The sequence below is a fragment of the Spermophilus citellus genome, assembly GCF_964194105.1.
Source record: "Spermophilus citellus genome assembly, chromosome: 10".
In the NCBI taxonomy this organism is placed as follows: domain Eukaryota; kingdom Metazoa; phylum Chordata; class Mammalia; order Rodentia; family Sciuridae; genus Spermophilus; species Spermophilus citellus.
The window spans coordinates 129,405,910-129,419,075 of record NC_138197.1 but is presented as its reverse complement, the minus strand read 5'-3'; the positions used below and the strand labels follow the sequence as shown (position 1 = coordinate 129,419,075).

Sequence of the window (13,166 nt, the reverse complement as noted above, 5' to 3'; positions counted from 1 at the left end):
CTTGGCCGTATTGCTCTCCTCCCAACAGCTGGTGCCTCTCCAGTTCTTTCTCTAATACACTGGGGCTTAGGATACAAACTTGACTCCATTCCTCCTGGCGCAGACATCTTCAGCTGACACAACAAATTAATATAGTAAGGGTGGTTACCAGTGTGAGGTTGAACAGTTGATGCACAGAGGTCCTCACAGAAGTATTTTCTGTGCAAGGTTGTGGTTCCGGCAGTCTTGTGATCTATCAGGCAATGGTGTGTGAGAACCCTTCCTTCATAACCTCCTGGCTTTATTTATTTTCTTCTCATAGTTGACACAGATGACTCCATTTTGATTCTAGCAACTTTCACAGTTCATATGAATATTGCAAGTTATTGACCCTAGGGAGCACTCAAGTCACCTCTTCGACATCTCATTTAATTGTCCCTAAAACCCCATAATGTAGCTGTTAATATCCCCAATTTTATAGGTGGGTAAACAGGCTCAGGAGAAAAAGTCACTTGCCAAGGTGTTATGGTTTGGAGATGAGGTGTCCCCCAAAATCTTCTATGTTAATGCAGGAAAGTTTAGAGGTGAAAGGATTGAATTGTGAGAGCTGTAAACTAATTAGTTCATCCCAGTTTGAATGGACTGGCTGGGTGGTAACTGTAGGCAGGTGGGACATGGCTGGATGAGGTGGGTCACTGGGCACATGCCCTAGAAGGGCGCATCTGTCCTGCAGCCCCTTCCCCTTCCTCTCTTTCTCTCACTCTGTCTGCTTCCTGGCTCCACAAATAGAGCAGAGCTCCTCCACCATGCCCTTCCACCATGATGTTCTGCCTCTCCTTGAGGCCAAAGCAATGGCGTCAGCCCACCATGAACTAAATCTCTGAAACTATGGGCTTAAAATAAACTTTTCCTCCTCTAAGTTGTTCTTGTCAGATATTTTGGTCACAGTGCCAAGAAGCAGACTAACACACAGTCAGAGGACTAGTAAGTGCTGAAGCCACCAAGTCTAGGGGTTCCCCTGCACTGCCTTCCAAGGAGAGAAGGCACACTATGTCTGGGGCAGGTGCAAAGAGAAGCCCTGAGAGATGGGCAGATGGAGCTTTGGCTCATCTGTGGGTCAGTGGTGGCCCTCATCCAGAGTCTCTGGGAGCTCTGTCCCCGTGGGCAGGATGGAGGACGGCTGCTGTGCCCTCCAATCCTTGGATTCCATGGTTGCCATGGGTGACACAGTCATTAGGAGATATCCCTTGTACTTCCTGCTGGAGGGGCCCCTGGAGGGAGGCAGAGAAGCTAGGAGTGGATAAGACGCAGTCCTTGCCAGGGTGGAGGGAACTTGGTGGAGGAGGCAGAGGACTGAGGGTGGTTGGCTGTGTGACGAATGAGGGAATGGAGGCTCATGAAGCTCTGAGAACCCACAGAGGCCATGATTAGCCTTCTCTGTGGGAGGCCCAGGTCCTCCCAGACTCTCAAGAAAGCCTCTGAGGTGCACCTTGAAGGATGCTCTTGCTCTCTGAGTCTGCTGTAACAAAGTGCCACAAATTGGTGGCTTAAAACAACAGACACTTTTGGTCTCCCAGTCCTGGAGACCAGAAGCTGGAAATCAAGGTGTCTTTCTGGAGGTGCTCAGGAAGGATGCGCTCCTCCTCTCTACCCTAGCTTCTGTTAGCCTCAGGTGGCCTGTGGCTTATAGGTGGCATCCCCCCAACTTTCAGGTGGTCTCTGTCTTCACATCATCCTCCCTCTGTGTGCGCCTGGAGCTGTCTCCAAATTTCCCTTTTATGCAATATGGCACCAATCATATTGAGTTAGGGTCCACCCTCACGACCTTATCTGAACTTGATTAAAACTGCCAAGATGGGCTGGGGATGTGGCTCAAGCGGTAGCGCGCTCGCCTGGTGTGCGTGCGGCCCAGGTTCGATCCTCAGCACCACGTACAAACAAAGATGTTGTGTCCGCCGATAACTGAAAAATAAATATTGAAATTCTCTCTCTCTCCTCTCTCTCAAAAAAAGAGTAGCTTGGGAAAGCTGCCCTTAAAAAAAAAAAAAAAAACTGCCAAGATCCTGCTGGGCACGTTGGCATGTGCCCGTAATCCCAGGAGCTCAGGAGGCTGAGACAGGAGGTTTGCAGGTTCAAAGCTAACCTCAGCAATCACAAGGTGCTAAGCAACTCAGTGAGACCCTGTCTCTAAATAAAATACGAAATAAGGCTGGGGATGTGGCTCAGAGGTCGAGTGCCCCTGAGTTCAGTCCCCAGTACCAAAAAACAAATACTTGCCAAGATCCTGATTCCAAACCAGTTCACATTCTGAGATGCTGGGGGTTGACTTCAATATATCTTCTTTGGGAGGACACAACTGAACCCAATACAATAGGCAAGCGAGAATTTCACCCAGGACAAAAGAGCTTCTTCAGACAGAAACAAAAGTTGGCAGTCTGTAGTCCAGGGTGAGACCAATGAGGAGAGGAGTCTTGGGGAGGGTCGGGAGGCGGGGCTCAGTTTGAAGATTAGGATGTGCTCTGAGGGGAGGTGACTCAGACTGGGCTTTGGATTCAAGACACTTGGGTCTGCATCTTGGCACTGCCACTGACTCTGACATTTGGAAAGTCAGTGAACCTCTAAGTCACAGTCTGTAAAATGGCATAAAGAGCCATCTATCACAAAACATTGTTGGGAAGATTAAGTGAATTACTAAATAAATAAAGCACTTAGCATAGTGCTTAGCACAAGAGACTAAAAAAAAAATTAAAGGGCTGGGGATATAGCTCAATAGTACAGTATGTGCTGAACTTGCATGAGACCCTGGGTTTGATCCTGGGCACAGAAAAGAAAAAAGAAAGACAGAAAAAAGATAGAAATTACTTTTTCTTCAATACAAGGTGTTGCCCCTCTGTGTCATTTACAATCACCACCATTCATATTCCTCCATTAGGAGGCAGATTTGCAGGTAATTAAGCAGGTGGCTTCTCTATTCCTCTCTAACCATCTGGAAAGTTCTCCATTGGCTGACCTCCGAGTTACACCTGAGGGTGGGGCACTCTGGGGAGGTTGCCCACCCCTATGTAGTGGCCTTGTTTTTTCTGACCTCCTCACTCAGCTACTAGGTCAGTTGGATTTAAAAGCTGATCACAGCGGCTGGGGTTGTGGCTCAGCGGTAGAGCACTCGCCTCACCCGTGCCAGGGACTGGGTTCATGCAAGGGCCTGGATTCGATCCTCAGCACCACATAAAAATAAATAAATAAATATGAAGGTATTGTGTCCAACTACAACTAAAAAATAAATATTAAATAAATAAAAGCTGATCACAGGCTTGAGAGGTAGAAGAGCTTCTGGGGAAACTGTGGTGCTCCATCCGAATGCTCGAATTTTTTAAAAAAAGGTCAAGTACTTCCTTGAGCTGCAGGAGAGAAAGAACCTAGTTTTTAACTTATTAAAATTTTTTTTCTAGTAATAAGGCATGAAGAGCCAATTATTATTAATTTGAGTTGAATAAAATATCCTTGCTAAAAATAACAAAAGAACAACCCCATTAAAAATGGGCAAAGGCCTTGAATATACATTCTCCAAAGAATCGTAGCAAATGAATAATGAAAACACATGAAAAGATGCTCAACATCATGGATCATTGGGAAATGCAAATCAAAACCTCCATGAGACCACTTCACACCCATTAGAATAGCTTCTATTTAAAGAGAAGAAAGCAAAGGGGAAGGAAGTATGTGTTGGTGATGGGGAGAAATTGGAACCCTGTACGGAGCTGGGGAGATGTAAAACGAGGCAGCTGCCGTGGAAAACTCTGGCAGCTCTTCAAGATGTTAAACAGAATTACCATATGATCCCGCAATTTCCACTTCTGGGTGTACACCCAAAGCAGGGACTCAAACAATTATGTATGCACCCAAGGGCCAAGCAGCATTATTTACAACAGCCAAAAGTGCAAGCAACCCAAGTATCCACAGATAGAGGTAGATAAATGCACATTGGTACACACACGTGGTAGACTATTTATTCAGCCTTAAAAAAAGAATGAAATACCGTCACATACAATAAGAGGGATGAACTTTGAGGACATCATGCTCACTGAAATAAGCCAGTCGCAAAAGGACAAATGAGGTATAATTCCACTTATGTCAAGTTCTAGGTTAGTCAAAAGCACAGAGACAGAAAGTAGAAGGGTGCTTGCCAAGGGCTGGCTGGAGGGGGAACGGGGAGTTGGCGTTTTATTGGGAGTTTGGGTTTGGGAAGATGAAAGTCCTGGAAATGAATGGTGGTGATGCAGTAATAGGAATGTACTTGATATCACCGGACACTGGAGGTGGTTAAAATGTCAAGTTTTATGTCCCACACACAAAAATCAAAAATGCAGAAAACGAAAGCAAAAAATTATTCTAGTGACTTTCCATAATGCTCCTCCTATTCACTGGTGAAGGCCCAACTGCTGAAGGGCTCCCTAGCGTTCACTTGCACCTTTGACTTCTCAACCTGGGAGCTCCCAACGTCAGCAATGGAATCCCCCTACCATGGATTTTAGGAACATCATCCTCACAGTTAAGGAGGAAATAATTGTAAGGGAGCAGTGTATGAAGCACTCACTGGGTTGGGGAAATGATTTGATGGGGTAACAGGGGAGACTATTCGTTAGGGAATGGTGTTCTAGTCAGCTTTTGTGTTCTTGTGACCAATATACCTGTCAAGAACAACAAAGAGGAGGAAAAGTTTATTTGGGCTCACAGTTTTAGAAGTTCAATCCATGGTCGGCCCAGTCCATAGCTCTGGGCCCAACGTGAGGCCTAATGACTTGCATCAGGCTTGGTGGAGGAAAGCAGCCAAAGAAAGACATAACAACCTGGAAGTAAAGAGAGAGCTCTGCTCACCAGCAATAAAACATACTCCCAAAGGCACACCCCCAGTGGCCTACGTCCTCCAGCCACACCTACCTGCCTACAGTTACCACCTTGTGAATCCCTGTCAGGGGACTGATCATTCAGTTAGGGTACACCTCTCATAACATTCTTGCATTGTCTCACACATGAGCTTTTGGGGCACACCTCAAATCCAAACCATAACAAATGGAAAGCGAAAAAGGAGCAAAAATCAAGTGCACAGCCTCCAGCCCCTTCCTGGACTCTGTATCTCTCAGTGGCCCACATGGTTCTGGCTACAACCGATGGGGGGGGGGGGGGGCGCGTGTTTGAATGAGGAGGAAAGGAAAGTTCTACTCACTCTTCAGACTTGCCAGACGAAGTTCCCCACTGTTATAAACAGTGTCCAGAAGCTAGTTCACCCTTAACCTGAGGCAGTACCGGAGGAATAAGAAACAGGTAGGCTTAAAGCAGACTTAAGAAAGGACACTTAATTACAAAGCGCTCTTAATTACACCTCCTACACACACACATTAAACAGATTAAGCAAAAAGATGATATCTTGAGGGCTGGGGATGTGGCTCAAGCGGTAGGGTGCTCGCCTGGCATGTGTGCGGCCTGGGTTCGATCCTCAGCACCATAAACAAAGACGTTGTGTTCGTCGAAAAGCTAAAAAATAAATATTAAAAAAATTCTCTCTCTCTTAAAAAAAAACAAAGATATCTTGAGGCACCCATAATTTATGGGATTTTCTAGTGTCTTTTTTTTTTTCTTCTTTTTTTGGTACTGGGGAGTGAACCCACTTGACCACTGAGCCACATTCCCAGCATTTTTTTTTAAGAGAGAGAGAGAGAGAGAGGGAGAGAGAGAGGGAGAGAGGGAGAGAGAGAATTTTTTTTAAATATTTATTTTTTAGTTTTCGGTGGACATAACATTTTTATTTTTATGTGACCTGAGGATCGAACCCAGCGCCCTGCGCATGCCAGGCAAGCGCGCTATCACTTGAGCCACATCCCCAGACCCCACCCCCTTGTTTTTTGAGACAGGGTCTTAAACTTGTGATCCTCCTGCCTCAGCCTCTGGAGTTGCTGGGATTATGGCCATGCACCACCTCATCTGGCTCTTTCTGGTGCTATTGGTCAGATAAGACAGACCATGTCAGCCTGAGGATCCTGAGAGTAACCAAACACCAGAAACTGTCTTGAGAGATCACCAGACTGATATCATTCTTACATGCCTTTCCATACCCACCCCTCACCAAATTTCCTTTAAAAGAAGAGCTGGGAACCTCCAAACCACATCTCTCACTCTCGAGAAGACCCACATTCTCCTTTGAATATGTATTTTATTGCCTCACTCCCAAAGGAGTCTCTCTGTGAGATCGCCCTCATTCTCCCTTGGATTCTTTTCTAATGCAGGAACCCCTCAGACCCTTCTTCAGAGATATCTCTTCTCCCATGACAAACCCATCTGACCTCTGCTTATCCTCATGCTGTGACATCTCAACAGTGTTTATGTTCCTGTTGGATCAGGCTGGGGAGAGATGTGTTGGCGACATCCCCCACCCCTGTTATAGTACCCTCACCTCTTTCAGCCTCCCTGATACCCTTCTCCCCTACGCCCTCTGTTTTCCCTGACTTCTCTGTGGCTCCCCTGATCTTCTGCCCTCTCTTCTGTTTACAGCACCACCTACTCACTTTCCTGGCTTGGTCCCCTGGGCTTCCCTTTCAGCTTGAGAGCTGGAGGACAGAATGTTCCCCTTTTCCCCAGGAGAGGCTGGGGCCTCTATCCACTCGGTCACCTGTGTCTCACTTATTTCCTCTCCCAGATTTCTTGGTAAAGAAAGGGCTCCTTTACCAAACTGTGGCTGACTCTTCTTAAATTTGCCCCAAGACTCCCCTAAGAATCTAAAATGTGCATCTAAAATGAACCTCGGGCATTCCTTTGGCAGCTAGAGACCCTATTGATAACAAAGAGGAAAGCTAACAGTGGGCCAGAAACTACTAATGATGATGACAAAAATAGCTGACCCAGGGACACTGCCCAGAAGTTTTCCAAGCAGGCTATCGCTGCGATTCGCCTGAACAACAACCAGCAAGCACAGGAACGGGCTGTGCTCACTCGCCTGCTTTAAGGATGCTTCTGGACAATTTGCTCCCACTATCTCATTAACGTCCACTGAGCGGCTGCTGAGGGCTCTGGCTTGGCCCCCTCTCAGTGAAGGAACTGAGAAGCAGCAGGCAGGGCTGCCTCCCAGTGGCCTGCAGTAGCCTGCTCCAACTGCCACCCAGATCTCAGATGGCTCAGGCTGCCCCCATAGCCCGCCCTGGCCCTGCAGCTGGTGACTCAGCAGGGGGAGGGGGCGCACAAGGGTGGGAGGGAGGACTTAGGGCCTGAGGGGCCAGGCTTGGTGACATGTCCAAGTCAGGAAGCTGAGTCCCCAGAATCAGCTCAGCAGCAGAACTGTAATCTAATCAATTCACAGTAATTCCTTTAATGTCACCGAATCCTCCTGTGTGCTTCAGGCTCCCTAACATACAGCGCAAACCAAAGGCTATGCGCCACAGCCAAAAGACCCCTTTCCCTTGTATGCTACTTGCACTCACCCCAAACCCAAGCAATGACACAGAAGCATCCAGAGCCACGTGGGTGGAGGTTTCTTTTATTCATTTTGATTTTGGAGAGGAAGGGCTACAAGGTGATGTCCATACATCAGGCACTGGAATGACCCTCTGCACATGTAGAACACATGGACGCCAACTCCAGGGAGCTACTGAGGAGCAGATGAGCGCCACGAAGAGAAAGTCCCCACAGCTGCAAAAGCCCCCTCCCCCCATTTCTATTGGTTTCAAGACCCCCACCCCCACCCACCCCAGCTTGCCCTCCTCTTCTCCTAATCAGATCTTTCAGCAAAATGGGCTTTAATTCCTGTGGGGTTCAGAGCCCCACCCCCAATGCAAACATGCATCCCCTAGAGAGAAAGGGAAATCAACACAGCATGCTGGAAAGAAGACAACAGGCTTCGCTTTCTGTGACCCACCAGCTTGGGAGAAAGGATGCCTTCTCTAACACCAACCAGAGATGGGAAAGTGCATTTGGGCTGCGCCATCTTTCCTTTTCCCAAGGGCCCTGGGCGATGTGGCCCTGCTGCCCATCTGCTGGCCCTGTCTGATTTTAAACAAGTTCAGCTAGGAGCCTTCCACCTCTTCCCTTGGGAAAAAGACACATGGGAGCTTACACATGTAGGGCTCAACGGAACATTCAAACAAACATTTCCACCCAAAACCCTCATCCTGTTCCCCCCAATGGCATTTCTGAGGTCAGAAGTCCCCCAAGCTGACTCCAATTCTCCCCAGCAATTGGTGGGCCCCATAGTATATTTAACTGCAGCAACCCGTCACCCAGCCTCCCTGCCTCCCCCCAGGATGGCCTTGGGTTTTTCTCTAGGTCTCCCCATGGCTTGCTGTGGTGACCTGACTAGGAGGTATCTGGATGGCAGGAGAAGTGTCAGGTGCCTTTGCTTTCGGTCCTCTCCTCGTCAGCTGTCTGAGCATTGCTGACCGTGCGAAGCTGCCCCTGGGCAGCAGGCTTCACCGACAGGACCAGGCGCTTGCGAAATGTCTCACAGAGCACAATGTACACAAAGGGGTTGAGGCAGCTGTTGGCGTAGCCCAAGCTGATGGCCGCGTTGTACAGGTAGACAAAGGTGAGAGTTGGGCGGCTGATGGACAACTGGGTCAGCTGCAGCACATAGTAGGGCGCCCAGCACACAAAGAAAACCAGGCAGATGGCGATGGCTGTGCGGGTCACCCTCTTTGTCCGCAGCCGGATACTGCGTTGAGAGGCAGGGGCCACCGAGGAGGTCATGCGCTGCAGGATCCTCACATAGGCAGCGGTGATGACCACAAAGGGCAGGGCAAAGGCCAAGAAAAACTGGTAGAGCGTGAACCAGTAGAGGTCAGTGTCTGGGTTGGGCAGGCGGATGCCACAGCCCACAGCACCCCCGGGGAAGGGGATGAGCCTGGCGTAGAGCCACACCGGGGTGATACTGATGAAAGAGAGGGCCCACAGGAGGCAGATCACCAGGGTAGCCACTGAGGGCTTCCGGAACTTGGTGGAAGAGATGGGGTGGACCGTGGCCAGGTAGCGGTCAATGGCCATGGCGGTCAGGATATAGGTGCTGGTGAACTGACTGTTGGCGTCCATGGCTGTGATGAGGGTGCACATGGTCTCCCCAAAGTGCCAGACGCCATTGCCCATGAGCTGGTGGATCATGAAGGGCATGCCCAGGAGAAAGAGGAGATCCACCACGGAGAGGTTGATAATGAAGATATCAGGGACGTTGCTACACCAGTGCAGCTTGGACTTCTTCACCACTGCAAAGATGACCGTGGAGTTCCCCACGATGCCCAGGAGGCAGATGGTGCCAAACACTGAAGGCATGATGATGTTGATGTAGGAGACCCTCCCCACGCGAGGAGGTGACACTGGGGACAGAAGGAGTAAGTGTTCCACGTGACATGGCCTCTGCTCCCGCTCCACCCCCAGTGGACTCTGGCTTCCCTTTCACCCTCCCCACTGTCTCAGCTCGGGGCCCACATTCATCTGGAACTCTCTCCCACCAGCCTTCCTCTCCACACTGTTGCTAATCCTGTCCCCTTGCCCTCCTCCACTGTTCCCTGGGAATCCTACCAGATTCTTCCAAGCCACTTGTGAGTTGAAAGACCCGATTCTTTGCCTCCTGTGTCTACTCTGAAGTCACAGAGTCAAGACCCACAACTGACTGATGGAGAATTAGTTTGTAGATGCCTGGGTTTCAACAGAAAATTTTGTCCAAAAAAAAATAATAATCATCATCATCATGAGAGTATGTGTGTCTCTGTGTGTGTCTGTGTGTGCATGTATTGTCTATTTGCAACCCCTATCATTTCATCTCAGGGATTCCCTGGCTGGAGTCCGGGCACTCTCCTGGAGCCTTTTGCTCACTGAGCCCAGGTCAGGTTTGCGGCCCTGGGAGCTCCAGACTCCTACCAGGAATTTCCTTGGCCAGTTCCCACACCAGCCTCAGCTTTCTGAGTCAGGCAAAGATGGAAGCTGAGTATTGCAACCCTGCAGCCTGAAAATTTCCTGCATTCAAACCCTTCTTCTTTTCCTTCCTTCCCTTCTCCTTCAAAGCTAGAATCCCAGGGCACTGCAGCTCTGGAAATGTCAGGAAGCTTAATTCACCAGAAAAGTTAATCCCCTCAAGCTCTGTGAAGTCTTCGCTTCCCACAGCTTCTGCCAGAGGGCAGTAAGTGCATCTCAGACCCCATTACCCCAGTGCGAGTAAGAGGAGCCCCCAGTGAGGTGAGTGAGCCAGGCTCCTGCTGTCTCCCACGCTACCCGGCAGCTTCTCCGGCTTGCTTTTCCAGCCCAGATTTTTTTCTGCAAAGCGTATTGGAACTCATCAGCAAGGCTTCCCCTGCCTCCCTCACGGCTGGCCACCATCCCTTGCCACTTTTGAATGCGCCGCTGCCCTCTCCTCTGCTCCTGCCCCTTCTGCCCTGCCCACCTCTGTCCACTTCTCTCCTTCCCCTCCAGGCAAAGCCAACTGCAGAGCTTGTCTCCAAGAACTGTGATAAAGTTTCCCAAGCAGTTTGGCTCCTGGGTGAAACCTTCCCATTTCCCACCCCAGCCCATCAGGGGAAGGACTCCCCTCCCACTCCACTCACCGGCAGAGGTGAGGTTGTCAGGGCCATCGGAAGCATTGCTGGCATTGGGGCCAGTGGGCAGCAACAAGGCGTGCAGGTCCATTCAGCTGGTGCGGGTCGCCTGCTCCCCTGAGTTGAGCTCCTGCCCACCCACGCAGGCTGCGGCAACCTCCAGTGCCTGCCCCCGCCTCGTCCCAGAGCAGAGCTGTGAACCCCGCAGTCTGGAAGGGGGTCTTCCTCCGCAGCCTGGCAGCCTCTGCTGCCTCCAAGCCCAACTGCTCTCCCCACTCCCTCCTTCCCGGCTCCCACTGACATCACCTAGACACATTAACATTCGGAGGCAGATGCACATTAACCTCTTCAGTCCCGGCTGCAGCTCCCGCTTCTGATTGCCTGCAGAGTGCAGGCACTGGGCTCAGGCGGCCCCATCAGGGAAGGGACTTCCTTCTCACTGGCTCTTGGGGCGGTCTTCTGTGCACACAGGGGCTGCTGCGGCTTGCCTTACATGAGGATCAAGGTCTCCTCAAAGGCAAGATGGTAAAAGCAAACAGGCTGCCTCCTTTGGGAGGCCAGGACAAACCTGGCAACCCCTGACCCCAGGTATAAGAAGTGGGGTCACATGCCAGGGGCCGGAGCAGGCTGTTCACAGAACTTGGGAATCAAAGGCATGTTTGCCCTCATGCACGCTGGAGGTCAGCCTGGGCTCCTTCCCTGTGCCTCGGTGGATTCCAAACCTCTTACTGGTGTGTTTGCCGGCATCCTTCAGAAGCTGAGGAGCTGTGGGCTGCTGAATGCCAGGGACTCAGGGGTGATTTAGGTCACTCCATGCTGGCAAGGGCCAGGGCCTCTGGAACCAGAAGAGACAAATTCCCATCTGCGCAGGATCAGCTGGGACTGAGTTTATAGATGTTTTATTTTTGTAAATGCTCTGAGGTCTTTGAAGTTTTACCTGGGAATCCCCGAAACAAATATCAGAGCAATAAGAGCATAAGCCCCCCAGAGAGATTGTCAGTGAGGAACAGCCTCAAAGGGAGTAGGCACCAGTGAATTCCCTGCGGAGGCTGTCCTGCTGCATGCTTCAAGGATGTTCCCTCAAGATCTGCTGCCACATCACTACCAGACTCAGGGGCTGAGTCCTTAGTTACCACAATTGCTTGGTAACCCTCATCAGTGGGCACAGAGGCACCAAGAGGCACCCCTGAATTCCAGACCTGTTCTTCCTTGCCCCCAATTGTGTAGCAGCACCCTAGTTCTTCACGCCAAGTAGAGTCGATCATCTTTACCAGTACACTCCCTCCGGTCTTAGCCTTCTGAGCTACCACATGAGGAGCCTAAATAAAAGCCGACAATAGCTTACTTTCAGGTTCAGTGGAACCCTTAGCATGTTTCTAATGGAGTGCCCCTCCTCCCTGATGCCCCCTGATCCGAGTGTCCCTTACCGTGAAAGGGGTGTGCTCTGGGCTTCCTTGGAAAACTCAGTCAGCAGTTGGGCTCTGTGGTCTTAAGTAATAAATCCCATTCTAGCACTCCAACTTCCCTGGTCTTTTGACCTCTTTCTCAAAACTTCGCCAAGTAGCCAGGTACAAAGGTGCACACCTGTAATCCCAGCCACTTAGGAAGCTGAGGCAGGAGGATCACAAGTTCAAGGCCAGCCTAGGTGAATTAGCAAGACACTGTCTCAAAATAAAATTTAAAAGGGGTTAAGGATGTAGCTCAGTGGTAGAGAACTCCAGGGTTCAATCCCCAGTACTAAAAAAAAAAAGGTACAGAGTTTTGATTTGGAATAACAGCAAAATTCTAGAAATAGACAGTGGCAATGGTTGCACAACAGGTACATAAAAGCATTTAAGAGCCAGGTTTGTTGGCATTAAGTACAAGCCCAGGGACTTGGGGAACTGAAACAGGAGGATTGAAAGTTTGAGACCAGCCTGGACAACTTAGCTAGACTCTGTCTCAAAATAAAACAAAAGGGACTCAGGGCGTATCTCAGTGGTAGAGAGCTTGCCTGGTATATGTGAATCCTCAGATTCCATTCACCATAGAAAACAAACCAACAAACAAAACCCCACTGAAAAAAAGAAAGAAAAGAAAAGAAAAAGAAAGATTAAAGTGAACACTTTGATGTCCAATTACCACAATATAAAAAAATCATTATAAACCTTATATATTTTTTAAGAGAGAGTGAGAGAGGGAGAAAGAGTGAGAGAGGGAGAAAGAGAGAGAGAGAGAGAATTTTTTTAATATTTATTTTTTAGTTTTCTGCGGACACACATCTTTGTTTGTATGTGGTGCTGAGGATGGAACCCGGGCCGCACACATGCCAGGCGAGCGTGCTGCTGCTTGAGCCACATCCCCAGCCCCATATATTTTTTTATCATTCAAAAAAACCCAAAACTCTCTCAAGGCAGTCCCAGCACCCCCATCCTATTACTGTAGACCATTCCATAGAGCATGTCATGAAGCATGTTAAGTCTAGCTCTAGGTATCCTTCCAGAATGTTATACCCATGTTCCAGGAGAGTGCTTCCCTGTCAATTTGCACCATAGTCTAGCACCCTCACATTTATTGCCTTTGTTTCTTCCAGACCATATTAGCTGGGTCCTGGGGATTGACTATTTTCTCCAAAAGCAAGGA

The 13,166-nt window shown here is 49.4% G+C and overlaps 1 protein-coding gene across 1 annotated transcript; it reads right to left on the bottom strand.

The window, feature by feature from the left end:
* Positions 1–7,721: 7,721 nt before the first annotated feature.
* Positions 7,722–11,203, bottom strand: MCHR1 (melanin concentrating hormone receptor 1). Its single transcript, XM_081311563.1, has 2 exons — positions 10,554–11,203; positions 7,722–9,329 (listed from the first exon to the last, which is right to left on the bottom strand). The coding sequence occupies exons 1-2, from the start codon at positions 10,633–10,635 to the stop codon at positions 8,350–8,352; spliced, it is 1,062 nt and encodes a 353-aa protein (XP_081167689.1). The 5' UTR covers positions 10,636–11,203; the 3' UTR covers positions 7,722–8,349.
* Positions 11,204–13,166: the final 1,963 nt, after the last annotated feature.